Raw genomic sequence first — 15140 nt, forward strand, 5'->3', positions numbered from 1 at the left:
ACAGTCCTTAGGAGAGGGACCCTGCAGATATTAAACTGATAAAAACAGATCTGACAGACCAAGGCTGTAATAGAGAATGGTTGTCACAAGGGGGAGCTCAGAAAAAGTAATGGAAATCAATTCTACAATTATTAGCCACAAGAGGGCACCAAACGCCACCAAATGGTCTAAGTCAGTGGTTCTCAACCTTTTTGGCAATTGTACCCCAAAGACTGAAAGTATGCCCACAGGTACCCCATGTGTGAGGGGGTAGCCACAGACAAAAGGAGTGTTGTTAACTTTATACTAATGCAATACTTAATATCCTTGTGCCAATATTTCCCCCTCCCTCGGATCCACTTTTGCCCGATATGGGGGGGGGGGGGGGGTAATAATGGCACAAGGGGATCAGAGGGAGGGAGGAAGGAGTAACGGCACAAGAGATTAAGATGGGGGGGGGTGGGCAGGAAGAGAGGGTTAATCATCTCACCCCCCCCCCCCTTCCCATATTAATCCCCTTGTGCCAATATTCCCCCCTCTATCTTAATCCCCTTGTTCCATTATCATCCGATATGGCAAAAGGGGATCAGAGGAATATGGGGGGGGGGGGAAGGGAATGCAAGTATCTCACCCCCCCCCCCGCCATGTTAATCCCTTTGTGCTATTATTATCGGATATGGCAAGAGGGGATCAGAGGAAGGGGGAATAAGAGCACAAAAGGGATTAAGATGGAAGGGGGGAAATTGTGCAAGAGGAATAATGGCACAAGAGATTAAGATCCTTTTTTATTAGCAATAAGATTTGCCAATTTTCGCCTTCCGATTTCCAACAACCTTTATTTTCTCATTTATCATCTCTATAGTTAATCAAATTAAGTGAGGTCTACTGTGCGACATGGATAGATTTTGTCTGTATGTTCTGCGGTAACTTGAACGCCTTGATAAATTTGTCTCAAATTTTATGTAATAACAGGGGTGGATACACAACACTATTAAAGTTAGCTGAAATCGGTCAAGCAGAAGAAAATGACTACCCTCCCCCATTGATACGCTCTCCATAGTACTATGCTGCTGTGTCATATCAATCCACTATGTACCTGTACATTGGTTCCGTCCACAGACAGTTCATATGATCAGTCCATTATTGTAAGTAGTGACTGTACATTGGTTTGGTCCACAGTTAGCTAAGAAGAGATGTAGAATTAAGGTAGAGTGCCCCTGACCTCTAGTGGCTGCAGCCTAGAACAGGATAAGATGGAGGTGACTGCAGGAAAGGAAGAGGTATGCTTTTATGGGGGGAGGGAAGAGGTTCACAATTTTGTATCGCCACAAATTAACGTATAAATATCCAAATTGCCCTAGGCAGAAGAAAGGTTCCCAACTCCCGATATAAAGGTTGTGGCAGGTGTTATAACCAAGGACAAATGCTAAGAATATACTTCCAGTTGTTATTTGTAAGGGGACAATACAGATATTAAACCAAAACAAAATAGTAAGGATGACAATTTATTTTTTGATAGAAGTAAACATACAGTATGTGGAAAAAAAATAAAAATAAAGTGTTAATAAATAACAGTTGTATACTGCTAAGTGGAAGTGGCTTGGAGCAGATTTCTTCAGTAGCATTTTATTCCTCTGTTTCACCAGGTCTACGTATGTCATCAATCTTCAAAATCATTTTAACAACCTGTGTTGCTAAGGAAATCTGCTGTTTTTTGCCAATCAGCGTTTCTATGACATGCTGCTGTTTCATGTCTAAAAAAAATAAAAGAAATTAAAAACACTTTAGTATCCACAGAAGATGTACAGAAGTGCAGCACAGAGCATCCTGTCAAACTATAGTCTCACATTAGATTTTAGAAACCCCAGACGCAGCCACCTTGGTTATAGAGTTCTAGATTTGCAGTGGATTTAACAAATATTGAAATCTGAAAAAAGGACAGTGTGTAGAATTTTAAATAAAGAATTTATTTTCCTTTGGCAAGTTAACTGGGTTTTATAGAATTTCTTTCACATGCACTGTTAAAAATAAATAAAAAGTAAACTAAATGCTCACCATTAGTGCCCTTATGCAGACAATCAATGCCAAGCGCAGAGTTGTTTTCTTTCAGCTGTTTCGCACGAATTTCTGTCATAGTCTGAATGGGGTTCATACCACTGTTCTCTGCAAGTGACATAGGGATACTTTCCAAAGCATCAGCAAAAGCTCGCATTGCGTACTGCTCCAAGGATGGACACTAAATGGGAAATAGAGGTGAAAAATATGACTTCAATAAGTGTCATTTTACTACCTGGCTAACTACAAACACAAGTACAATAGAGTAACACCATAAAATAATGTTCAACAAATACAAGTAAAATTATCAACATCTACGTTTTTGGAAAACCAAAGCATGTAATATAAAAGCACATTATAGCTATGTTTTAGTACTTAAAATGTCCTTTTTGCATTACCTTGTCAGCAGCTTGGCTTACGGCTAATGCACAGGATATCTCTGCAGCTCCACCACCATAAACAATCCGACTGTCACGCACCAAGTTGCGAATGACACACAGTGCATCATGAAGTGATCGTTTGGCTTCTTCAACAATCTGCACATGATAAAACATTTATTTTCACATTCTATACTAGCAAAGCATAAAACATCCCAACTAGTATTTCTAGGTGTTTAAGTTTGGGATGCTTTATTTCTAGGTATAAAGCATCCCAAACTGTGATGGGTAAGGCTAAGTTCCCATCTGCTCCAGAGCACTGTTCAGGAACTCCGTCACAGAGTCCGTTTCAGACAGACTAAAAGCTGTACGGTCTGTTGCACAGCAAACACCATTGGGTCCCGAAAAGGTCCCAATGACTTTGAATGGGGTCCATCAGGTTTCCATCTGGTGTTCAATGTTGTAAATGAGTTCAGCAGAGAGAACACCCCAAAAAAAAAAAAAAAAAAAAAAAAAAAAAAAAAAAAAAAAAAACAACTTTGTTGCTTGTTTCTTGAATACAGCAAATCAACTCATAGGGTGCACCAATAGGGACAGATGCCCACAACAAGGAAATAATTCTACCGCTGTACAAATCACTAGTCAGACCACACATAGAATACTGTGTACAGTACTGGGCACCAGTGTACAAGAAAGATATAGTGGAGCTGGAGAGGGTTCAAAGACGGGCAACCAGAGTAATAGGGTGTACAGTACCCAGAAAGATTATCAGAATTAGGGTTATTTACTGTATTTATTGGCGTATAACACGCACTTTAAAAACTTAAATTTAAAAGGCAAAAAGCCTGCCTGCGTGTTATACGCCGATAAATCTTCTGGTCACTGATTTAAAGCGGCCGCAGCAGCGTCTGCTTGTTAAGTATTAGCAGTACGGCCACTTTAAATCAGTGACCAGCGGCGTCTCCTCCCAGCTCTGGAAAATGGATAGTGCGGGAGACACTGATTAAAATGAGCCCTACCTTGTCCGGATGTGCCCTACCTTTTAATCAGCGTCTCCCGCACTATCCACCAGTACCTGTGGATAGTGCGGGAGAAAATAAGTGACAGTTTTACTTTCCCTGCTTTTCATAGTTTTGTTTATTTTCCTTACCTGGCTGCGCTTCGGCAGGTCAAGTCAGGCGGGGGGGGGGGGGGGGGGGGGGGGGGGGGGGGGGGTCTTGCGAGCTGTGAAGCAGATGAGTGACGTCCTCTGCTGGCTTCTCTGTGCGGCATCAGAGACGTCACTTTTCATTTCCTGTAGTCGCTGCTGAAGAGTGACATCCTTGATGCCGCGCAGAGGAGCCTGCGGACCTCCAGATGTTGCAAAAGCCGTTGGATGTCCGGGCAAGCTGGGAGTTGTAGTTTTGCAACATCTGGAGGTCCGCAGGTTTAAGACCACTAGATGAGGAACATGATTTGGGGGGGGGATGATGAGGGACATTATGACGGCAGGAGAAGGCACTAAATGCTTAATGTCTGTATGACTAGTGGTGGTCTATGAAAGGGGAAAATGATGAGACATGGGGGGGGGGGGGGGGGGATGATGAGACATGGGGGGGGGTGGCGATGAGAGGGGTAAATGTGGCACAGGGACTGATAAAAGGGAAGGAATGATGTGGCACTGGAGGGGACGGGACCAATCTGAGGTGCAGAAGAAAACGAAGTTGGGGGGGGTGATGTGGCATTTCGTCTAAGTCATTTATTTTACATTTTATTTTTTTTTACTTAAATTTCCCTGTTAAAATGGGGGTGCGTGTTATACGCCAGTGCGTATAAACTAAGATTTCCTGAATGTAATGGCAGTTGGTCTTCCCTGCATATGTAAGCAAGGACGATTGTGGGAAATTGTGTGCTCTGTTGCCAGGAAACGGCAGGGTCACAGTTCAGAGAGGGAAAAAATAAAAATGGAAATGATCAGATCCACCGATACAGATTTAATAAAAAAAAAAAAAAAAAAAAAAAAAAACATTTATATTCTTTTATACCATTTCAATAAATAGGTTGAGCATTGTGTATAAGCACTTAAAAAAAAAACAGCAACCAGTTTTTTTTGTTGCTAAACAGCGATTGGACCCCAAAGCTACCAATCACAGCTCAGCTTTCATACCTTAAAAAGCCAAGCTCCGATTGGTTGCTATGCACAACAAAGTTGCACAATTACAGTTTTAACATCCCCAATTTCTTATTACTACACTTACCATTTTATTACCGCCTCTGATGAAAATGGTTACAGCTCTTGAGTTTTTACATTGCTCTATGACTAGCATTCGATCCTTTGTAGTTCCAAAAGAAATTTCCCGAACTATGCCAGCATAGCCCAGTTTCTCAGGAGTGAGCTCGCAGAATCGTGGCACAATGCGGCCTCCGGTAGCAATAGCTATTAACTGCAAAAGTAACAACATTTTGGTTAACTTAAACTATAACCCAGGTAAGGAATTCCTACCCTGTATATTTAGGCGTGTTAGGATAGTATTTCCAAAAGTCTAATTATGTGATAAAGGGACCTGTACATGCAGTGCTTGGGTACTTGAGAAGTTTCAGGTTGATAGCTAAAGAAAAGATTCTAATATATTAGTATAAAGGAGAGGGCACTGGCAAAACTTGAAACTTGCATTATTTAGGCTCCAGTAAGAAAGCATTTTAAGCCTCTGTTCACATCTGTGCACATCTGTGCTGCGATTTCAGGTTTGATATACAGCAGATAAATAAATAGACCTATGATGGATTATGACATTTTTTGGTGCCAATAGTGCTACATGCTTCACTATTTTTCGTGTTAAACCTGATTGAATCTGCCATGGGAGTTCTGAATGGGTCAAGTGAAGCAGATGTAAGAACAGACTAAAGTATGCTGCCAGTTCAGGAATAAACTCAACAAATAGAGATTTCATAATAAAACTTCAATAGCAGCAGAAACAGCCAAGTGTTCTTGTGCATATTTAAATGGAGATGTTGGTACTCATATACGGAACAATTCCTTCAAAGACGGGCAGATCTAAAATCCCTTACCTCTATTTCAGGCCCTCCGACCCAACGGACAGCAGGCAGCTCATTCTGAAGCAAGAGATGATTTGCTTCATCATCAAAGCCCCACTGACAAATGGCAAGATTTGCACCAGTATCTTTAATCTGCAAGCCAAAAATAAGAGTTATAACTGCTAAATAATTGATTCATTTATGTGTGGGAGGAAAAAAAAATAATTCAAAACTGTCATTTTTTAAAGGGGTATTCCGGGCAAAAACATTTTATCCCCTATCCAAAGGATAGGGGATAAGATGTGTGATCGCAGGGGGCCTGCCGCTGAGACCCTCCTGCCATCTCCCTGCTGAATCTCCAGTTTCGGATACCTCTGGGTTTCCGGTACTGGGGACATCACGCCACGCCATGCCCCCTCCATTCATGTCTATGGGAGGGTGCTTGACGGCCAACACACCCCCCTCCTGTAGACATGAATGGAGGGAGCGTGGCGTTATGTCCCCAGTACCAGAAACCCGGAAGTTTCCGAAACTGGAGATTCAGCAGGGAGATGGCAGGATAAGAAATGTTATCCCCTAACTAAATTCTGTGGGTCAGTACAATTACAGCGATACACAATTTTATAGTTTGTTAGTTCTTTCATGACCCCTATAACCCCGACAGCAATAAATCACAAAATCACATTTCAAACCTAATGTGGGCAAAACATTAAAAAAGCTGTGCCTTTAAGTGCCTATACAGCAGCTTCAATAATTGTTGTACGATTGTTCCTAATGAAGAAAAGAGGTGTAAGCTGCTGTCAGAAAGCTATGGTGGCTGCTATCTTCCTGAAATGCCCAATCCCTCTTTCCCGACATGTCTGCCAAAAGAGAATTGGGAGGCCATCACACAGTTGTCTGGTGCCACCTAGCATGGCGGATTCTGCTGACTTTTCACTAATGTGTAGGGTGGCCTTTACACTGAACTCTTGAAAGAGACGGACATTACAACAAATGTGAGAACATAAATATGGAATGAAAACATAATGATGACAGATGAGTCCATACAAACCTGTTTAACCATCTCAAGGAATTTCTCTTTTTCATATTTTTGAAGTGATTTATAGTCTTCAACTGATGTCACATCAAGCTTATGCTTAGTCTTGGGTTTAGGGGGCTCAAATGGACAAGTGAGAATAGCAATTTTAGCATCTTTAATTTCCTGAAATTAAAAAAAGAATCATTATTTAAAATCAGGTTGTACTATCCAATTTTGTTTTATTTATTTATTTTTATCTCCACACTAAAGACTTTTTTTGGGTGAAAAAACTTTTTCTCCATAGGTCTTAGTTAAAAGTTTTTATTTATTTATTTTAAATAAACTGATGCCAGAAAGTTAAACAGATTTGTAAATTACTTCTATTTAAAAATCTCAATTCTTTAAAAGGGGTTCTCCGGTGCTTACACATCTTATCCCCTATCCAAAAAGCTGTAAGGACCCCTCCCATAGGCTTGCATTGAGGGGCGCAGCGTGACATCACACGGGGGCGTAGGTGTGACGTCGCCCGCCCTGTGGTCGCCCGTAATCAGACCCGAAGCAAACACGCTCCGGGGACTGATTACAAACGGCGTGCCGCGTGCAAGATCCCGGGGGTCCCCAGCGGCGGGACTCCCGCGATCAGGCATCTTATCCCCTATCCTTTGGATAGGGGATAAGATTTTAAGCACCGGAGAACCCCTTTAAGTTCTTATTAGCAGCTGTATGCTACAGAGGAAATTCTTTTCTTTCTGAATTAATTTTTTTGTCTTGTCCACAGTGCTCTCTGCTGACACCTCGGTCCATGTCAGGAATTGTCCAGAGCAGCATAGGTTTGCAATGGGGATTTTCTCCTGCTCTGGACAGGTGCTAATAAGTACTGGAAGGGTAAACATTTTTTAATAGAAGTAATTTACAAATCTGTTTAACTTTCTGGCACCAGTTGATATAAAAAAAAATAAAAAAAATAATAAAAAAAGTTTTCCACTGGAGTACCCCTTTAAAGATTTTGCTTCCACAGCCCCTACAACATGCTGCACAACGTTCTATTTTCTCTGTCTATATTTTGCTCTAAATGTAGAATTGCCTTGTATCTGCTCTTCTCACTTCCAAACCTTTGTCAGCCGTCCGTCAAGGTTTCTCCTCGTCCTACAACCCCCTCTTTGCGGAGTAAAAAGTCCCCTGGCTGAATTATTTAGCTGCTAAATGGTAGGGAATGTCTAATGAAGACATCAGAAAGTCGCTTTACTGTGCATTCAGGAAACAAAACAACAAAAAGAATACAAAATGTGTCTATAGCCTTTAAAACATTAGAAATGTTGCAGTTCTCAATCTGGCCACACATTACAAAAAGCAGATGTTTTCTGTTCTCTTTATACTGCAAAACTGACAAGGGGGCTATAAAAAGGCACAGGATGAGAACTGCACAATTCTCTTTTCTTCTTTACATTAACAGGGTCTGTTACCAGCATTTTTTGCAAGGTAGGATTCTAAGACACAGGTGTGACTGTAGCCTTAGTTGTAAGACGTCTCAATCTTACCTTTGTCATCTGCGGGTGGCTAAAATCTTTGTCTACAATGACACCTTTTATCAGTTTGGTGTCTTCAAGTTTTCCTCCAACTTTTCCTTCAACTTTAATCAACTCAAAATCCACATCTCTGCGCTCCATATCGGCAACAGTGAGAATAGCATTCACCGCGATTTCTGCCATCTGCCTGTGACAACGATTAATTCTATAAAATAAAAAAGTAATCATTACAAGTTGTTTATTGCTCACATGCGCCCACACTGCGTTTGCAGCATTTATAAAATAAGCTCATTTAAATATTTAGTGTTATAGGGGTCAGAATGGCCTAGTCTACAGAGCTGTGAATTTAGTTTGAGTAGAAAGGACTTTTCAATTGCTTTTACGTAAGTTTTTTTGGGAGGTAATAGAACAAAAAACATGCAATTCTACTTTCCTGTGTGAAATGCTGTTTCAGACTTGCATGTCACTCTATTTACTAGGGTAAGCACAGGTCAGGTTCAGATACCGATAATCTATGACCTTTCAGGCCGATAACTTTTACCGATAATACGGTATAAGTTGTCGGCATCCCCCCCCCCCCCGCTGCAGATCAAAAATTTAAAGCGTGCAGCGGCTTTTGCGGGGCCACAGAATGCTGCCACCCGCTTCTCTCCCCCTGCCTGTCCTGAAGTGCTCCCTAGTCCAACCACCAGTGCACATTGCCTCCCCTATCCTCGGTATTATAATTACCTGTTCCCGGGGTCCGCGCTACTTCTGGCTCCGGCGGCGTCCTGAGCTGTCACTGTGAGCATCGACATTGACGTCGCGTTGAGGACGTCACTCGTCATTGCGCTGCACAGCAATAGCACAGGAGCCAGAAGTAGCACGGACCCCGGTCATTATAAAACCGGGAATGAGGGAGGCAATAGGGCAGCGGCGGCAGTCTCTCGCCGGGGCATTATTGGCAAGGTAATTGCCGATACCGATAATGTCCAAAATCGTGAATATCGGCCGATAATCGGTCGATCCCTAGATGCTTAAATAGTAAATCATGGCCAATTTGCGTAATATGCTTAAAGCAAAACCTAAAAGATCCCCATAGACAGAAAAGTTTGCCAAAGCCACCAAGCTTGACGGGATTAGACAACTGTCTAATGTGTATGGGGTCCTCAGGACTCATTCCCTCTCCACTTACAAGAGATGAACACTCAGGTTGATGAGTTTACGGAGAGCGGGAGAGATAGCGGTCAGCTAACCAAAATGATCCTTCAGATATCCTTTATAAAAAGGACACAGACTTCCTTAACCTACCCACATAGACCGATGACCAGCCTTCGGAGGGCAGACAATGATACAGGGAAAGCTGTTGTTATTGTGGGAGTGGAGTAAGTGGACTTTTTCCTTGTAAATAACTCTGTACACCACACAATCCTTTCTATAACAGAACTCAGCTTCTCTAAAATATCTTCTTTCAAGTTTGAGAAATAGAGAATATATCTCTCTCTCTCTATATCTATCTATCTATCTCTATCTATCTCTATCTCTATATATCTCATGACGGGTTCTATCTGCCACTGAAAGTCAGTTCATTCAACTAAACAGGGAATTGCTTTGGATGAAAAAAAATAAAATAAATCAGGCTGTGGGGTGACCTTGTGACCTATCAATGTTTATTTACTGTTTTGCCTGATGTCGATGCCTATAAGCTTGTAAGTGACATGTTGTATACTCTTTTAGGGAGGGGGGGGGGTTTCAATGGCTAATTTCTACATTGATCGTTGAACCATTGTTTATTACTATGGTTTCCATGACTGTTTCATTTATGCATCAGGAGCTTGTATCCTGTCGAAGTTTGTAAAATATTTGAAAAAGCAAATAAAAATATACTTAAAACAGTGTAGGGCCAGCAGCTTGCGCTAACTGCAGATGGAAACCATCCCACGTGTGGAGGCCAATGTACAGAAAATTTTGCCAGTAATACCGCAGCCACCACATGACAAGTAGCAGGGATGAAGGGCCAGAAATGCTTGGACACAAATGTAAATAAAATATCTTACATTTTTGATCCCAGCGTGGTCATAGCAGTTTGGACAAGCGATTCTACATTTTCAGGATCAACTGGATAATTGTCACTGATTTTATCCAGGTTCTCAATAGCAATCCTGGCAGCCTGTTCATAGCCATCTGCAATCCTGATAGGATGGATACCACGATCTAATAATTGTTCTGCATGTTCCAATAATGCTCCAGCAAGTACTTAAAAGAGAGATTTAAGAACATGTTTAATGTTTTACAGGTAACAATAGAACTATTCTATTACACACACCTCTATAGTTTTACACTCAGTGTTCCTAAGTATATCACCAATTCAATAGGAAGACAACTGGAATGTGCATAAATAACTGTAGCACCATCATGGTATTTTCATACAAAACAAAAAGGTGCTACACAAGAAACAGAAAAAAAAAAATACATATGTTAAGACAATTATCTAAAAGAGCATAACTGACTAAGAGGCACTCCAAGCACTTCTTTACAAGGAAAGTTAGCTAAAGCAACTGAATTCAGTTGATCACCAGAAGTACAGCTTCCTAAGTCTGTGGAGAATAGCTGTTACCAGCGCAAGTTGCAGATGCCAACACATTTTCATAGTATTCCCTATTGAAGTTGGCAAACACAGATGAGAAGGGTCAATGAATGTGGATGTTACAGTGCAACTTCTCATCAAATCGCCATATAATACTGTGCACACTGAGTAAAAGCTGTATACAAAAATATATGGTTGCTTATTCTGTGGCTTTATTGCCATAAAAATGACTATCCAACAGTCAGAGTGCCCCGGGGCAGTCATGCCTCTCAGTCTAGATTATTGCTTGGCCACTGATTGACAGTCCTGCCGTTGCTCAGTATTTTGGTGCTTGCTCCTGATGCTTCTCAATTGCAGAACCCTGGCCACGAATCTCCAACTGTTTGAAAAAGCATTTTTACGGGGATAAAGCCACAGAATAAGCAGCCATACCTTTTGTTTACAGCTTTTACTCAGTGTGCACATTTTTATATTTTATATTTCATGCAATAGTTGTGTTTTAATGTGGACAAATCTCATTTATGCTTTCTTTCTAAGGCTGGCTTCACACTACTATCACATACAGAGACCAGATTTGTCTGGGAGATGGGAAAACCGGGCGCTCCCGTATGCCAGCCGGACCAGGCCCATATATTATTCATGTGCATGAGCTGACCGGTGTCAGGTAGTAACTCCGGTTGGCTCATTTTTGCCCCGTATTCGGACATAAAACCACAGTTTTAGGTCCGGTCGCAAAACCGGATACAGGGCAAAAATTAGCCGACCAGAGTTACAATCTGACTCCGTTCAGCTTATGCAAATGAGATGTGGGCCGACTCCGGCTAGAATATGGGAGCGCCCGGTTTCCCATCTCCCAGCTGGATCCGGTCCCTGTATGTGATAAATGTAGTGTGAACCCAGCCTGACATACATGTATAATATGTTGGTGTTAACCGGTTAAAGTACCTTTAATATGCTAGCACTATATTTAAAACTGGCAAACAATACTTGTTAAGGCTTTCTTTGTGATCACATTTTAAGCATAAAATTAGGTAATGCTGCAACTTACCGACAACTCCTGTAGTCCCATCTCCAATTTCATCATCCTGAGATTTGGACAATTCAACCATCAATTTAGCAATCGGATGGTCCACATCCATCATACCAAGTATTGTTGCGCCATCATTAGTTACGGTGACTTGACCATCCTGATCAACCATCATCTTATCAAGTCCTGGAAATTAAATAAGAGTTTAAGGAACCATTGTTTTACAAAATGGGTAAAAAAGCCCTGATTAAGGGTATGTTCACATGGGAATGCTACAGCAAATTTCCTGTTGAGCCATGGCTCATGCAGAGTCGCAGCAGGAAATCCACTGTAGCTCGCCCACGAGAACATACCCCCTTAGGGTAGATGTTGTGGAACTCTAACTCAGCAATGCTGGGAGTACGTCAGCCCCCAAAAATCATGACACATAGGAAACCAGTTTATCACTCAGATTGGTGAAGATTTTTTCAGCAAAATATGTTTAAATATTAACCTAGTCTTATACTGGTCTGCACTCTGCCACACCTGTAAAGCAGCTTTTCATCTAAGCTATATTCACATTGGGGGAGATTTATCCAAATCTGTAAATGGAGAGTGATGCAGGAAAAGATCCTAAAGGTAAATGTCCTGTGTCCTCTAGGTTAACATGTACACCCTGGCACACCAGGAGGCAGCCGGGGACCCGCTGCTAATGGCAGACAATGATCACGCTGTTGTCCGCTATTAACCATTTAGATGTTGTGATCAATACTGATAGCCACCCTAAAGTATTACTAAGCTTTGTGACACTTATCCGACCACCCACAGCACGACAGAGTCAAGATGGCGGCAAGAGGTCTCCTTATCACTCTTCTGGAATCCATTTGTATAGTCTGTCTTCTGTCAGGCTATATAAGCAATATTACTGATCAGCTGTAACGGCATTTATCAAAAATAATAAAAAGAAAAAAAAGAAAGAAAACCCCAGCAGAACAAGTTTTCCAGGGATATTTGCCTTTTATCAACAAATGTTTGTTCATGTCACAAAAAGGCATGGGCAGAAGACTGTCTCAAGTGGCTGTCTTTGCTGTATTAAAAGGAGAACTCTTTCCTCCTCCCCCCCCCCCTTTCTAACTATGGCCATTGTGCGATATAAAAAAATAAAAAATAAAAAAATAAAATCTAAACCTGTACTCCCCTCCAGCCTTCCTGCTGTGCCTCCGGTGTCATGCTCCGGTCCCCCAATGCGATCATGTTCCTAAGCTGCAGCATGACCTCTCATCCATGGAAGCACCCGGGCCCAACATGTCATCCTGCAGCTCCGCTATGTCCCACCAATGAGTCGCTGAGCTTCAGTATGACACATTGGGCCGGGCCCAAAAATGTCCTGCAGGTCAAGAAGACAATCACATCGGGGGACCAGAGCAGGACACCAGAGGCACTGCGGGAACACTAGAGGTACGGCCATAACTGGAAAGGAAAAAAACCTTGACGCCGGAGTTCTCCTTTAAATCACTATGACACATCTAATTTTAGGGTACAAAAGACCAGCAAAACCAATTGCTTACCATTGGGTCCTAAAGAAGTCCTAAGTGTGTTCCCAACAGCTTTAGCGGCCATAATGTGAGACTGAAATATAAAGAGGAAAATCATTAAACAAGTTATTTACATTTCCTAAAAATTATACTTGTCCAGAGGAAAAAAACTGTCCAGTTGCCCATGGCAACCAATCAACTCCTTTCATTTTTAACAAGGCCTCTGCAAAATGAAAGAAGTAATCTGATAGGTTGCTGTGGGCAACTTTTCCTCTGGACCAGTTCTGATAAGTCTCCTCCATCAACTATATATATATATATATATATATATATATATATATATATATATATATATATATATATATATATATATATATATATATAATTTTTTTTTTTATAATTTGACAGTGACACTAATGGTGCACTCACACTACGAAATTCCGCAGTGTGAACTTAACATCAGTGTGAATGTGTTTCAGCGAGACCCGTTCCCACTGCGGAATTTCAGCGGCGGACAATTCCGCCACTGAAATTGTTCCGCGTAAAGAAAGAACATGTTCATTCTTTGCGCGGATTCTTCGGCGGCGGCTGCCAGGCGGAATTCAGCGAGCGGAGATTCTGCAGTGTCAACGCACCGTTGGAGTCTGTTCCATGATGGGGGTAGTAGTAGTAGTACAAACACTAATGTAGCCTCCCCAGTCATCCACAGATTCCCACAGCCAGGAACTACTACTCCCATCATGGAAACAAGTCTGTTCCATGATGGGAGTAGTAGTCCCGGCTGCAGGAGTCTGTAGGCAGGTGTTAAAACGGCCATAAAATAACGGTAAACGACGGACGTTATAGTGTAACAATCTGTAATGTAGGGGGTTCAATGCCGGTGTGAACAGAGCCTAAGGAACAGATACAGCACACACCAGAGTGCTCCATAGAGAACACAAAGCAGCAGGGGAGAAGTCAGTGTGGTGACCGCATTAACCAGTATAAACCGCTATAGGCAGCGCCCTAGAACACATGTCACCGGCCCGTGCACACAGGCCGCGGCCTCCCCCCCAGCGGTATACACGGGAGCCGGACCTACCTTGATCGCCTCCAAACCACACAGACGAGACTTGCGATCTTGATCCTTGATGATAATGAACGGCCGTCCATACTCATCAAAGGCGAGGGTGCCCATGGCAGACATGATGGCGATACCGGGCGGCCGACTGAAAGAACCCAACTGTCTCCAACTGCCAAGCAACGCGCATGCGCAACAGTAAGAGGCGGGCGCTTTATGGCATATTCTGGAAACGTCTACCGTGGGACATACCATTATGCGCTTATAAGAAGGGGTGGTGAACTCACGCTGCATTGTTACCTTTATATAATGAGTAAATGTGTATTTACTACGCCACATAATAGACATCTAATATTAGATTTTTGACTATTTTTTTTCTCCGCCTTCGGTGGGCGTTTCCTTCAAGAGTTCATTGTTAAGGACGTTCTTTTGCAGTTGTTAATTATTATTATTTATTTTTTTGGCAAGGATCGGAGTTTTTCTTGATTCATTACATAGTTCTATTGGTCACGATGGCTCAGGGCTTGCTGGGAGCTGTAGTCCATATCAGGCGGTTTATATTCCAGGTTGACCGTAGGGTGACATGTGTGCGCCATGTGCCGCCTGCAGACCCCGCCTCTTCCTGTCCGCCCCCTCCTTGCGGTTTCTGTGCTGTTGTAGAGACTTCTAAGGTCAGTTGTGCGTTTTACCGGTGTGAGGTGAAAAAATGAAACCCGTGAAAACATCGGACCGCTCCGGGAGGAGCGGTCCGATGTTTTCACTGGTTTCATTTTTTCACCTCACACCGGCGGCGTCCCGTGTGCTTCTGCTGGAGGAACTGACTGGACTTTCTAGTCACAATCTTCTTTCTATCGCTTAGGCTGGGTTCACATCAAGTTTTTGCCATACTGTTTTCAACCCGTTTTTCTAAAGAAAACCGTATGGCAAAAAAACGGATGGAACAGTATGGAAAAAAGGAAACTGTATGCGTTTTTAAACAGTATACTGTTTTTAAAAGCGCATA

The 15140-nt window shown here is 42.2% G+C and overlaps 2 protein-coding genes across 8 annotated transcripts in view; one reads left to right on the forward strand and one right to left on the reverse strand.

Annotated features, from left to right (window-relative positions):
• Window positions 1-1471: 1471 nt before the first annotated feature.
• On the reverse strand, window positions 1472-14652 carry CCT5 (chaperonin containing TCP1 subunit 5). 3 transcript variants are annotated; one of them, XM_056520724.1, is made up of 11 exons: window positions 14632-14652; window positions 13111-13171; window positions 11585-11749; window positions 10007-10205; window positions 7983-8175; window positions 6478-6627; window positions 5460-5579; window positions 4649-4834; window positions 2433-2570; window positions 2035-2215; window positions 1472-1733 (listed from the first exon to the last, which is right to left on the reverse strand). In XM_056520724.1, exons 2-11 carry the CDS (start codon window positions 13160-13162, stop codon window positions 1606-1608), a joined length of 1512 nt encoding a protein of 503 aa, XP_056376699.1. In that variant the 5' UTR covers window positions 13163-13171; window positions 14632-14652; the 3' UTR covers window positions 1472-1605. The 3 variants fall into 3 exon arrangements, with proteins under 3 accessions (XP_056376699.1, XP_056376697.1, XP_056376698.1); XM_056520722.1 differs by lacking the exon at window positions 14632-14652 and adding an exon at window positions 14159-14393; XM_056520723.1 differs by lacking the exon at window positions 14632-14652 and adding an exon at window positions 13995-14078.
• Window positions 14329-15140, forward strand: part of ATPSCKMT (ATP synthase c subunit lysine N-methyltransferase) — a 60024-nt gene continuing 59212 nt past the window's right edge. For 2 of the 5 annotated variants that reach the window (XR_008844065.1, XM_056520728.1), the window contains exon 1: window positions 14329-14450. Coding sequence is in view for 1 of the 5 variants with exons in the window: in XM_056520728.1 (XP_056376703.1) it covers window positions 14354-14450 (97 nt within the window). In the remaining 4 variants the exon portion in view is untranslated. Of the gene's footprint in view, window positions 14451-14687; window positions 14809-15140 lie in introns of those variants that run through there. The other 3 variants (XM_056520725.1, XM_056520729.1, XM_056520726.1) reach the window with 3 other exon arrangements.

The sequence above is a fragment of the Hyla sarda genome, chromosome 5 (assembly GCF_029499605.1).
Source record: "Hyla sarda isolate aHylSar1 chromosome 5, aHylSar1.hap1, whole genome shotgun sequence".
In the NCBI taxonomy this organism is placed as follows: Eukaryota; Metazoa; Chordata; class Amphibia; order Anura; family Hylidae; genus Hyla; species Hyla sarda.

Excerpts from the sequence above, each read along its gene's own strand:
- CCT5 (XM_056520722.1), bottom strand. The coding sequence starts at position 14,392 with ATGGTATGTCCCACGGTAGACGTTTCCAGAATATGCCATAAAGCGCCC. Across the intron at positions 11,750-13,110 it reads GACTTCTTTAGGACCCAATG|GACTTGATAAGATGATGGTT; the intron begins GTAAGCAATTGG and ends TTTAATTTCCAG. Across the intron at positions 5,580-6,477 it reads TCCTTGAGATGGTTAAACAG|ATTAAAGATACTGGTGCAAA; the intron begins GTTTGTATGGAC and ends TTTGGCTTGCAG.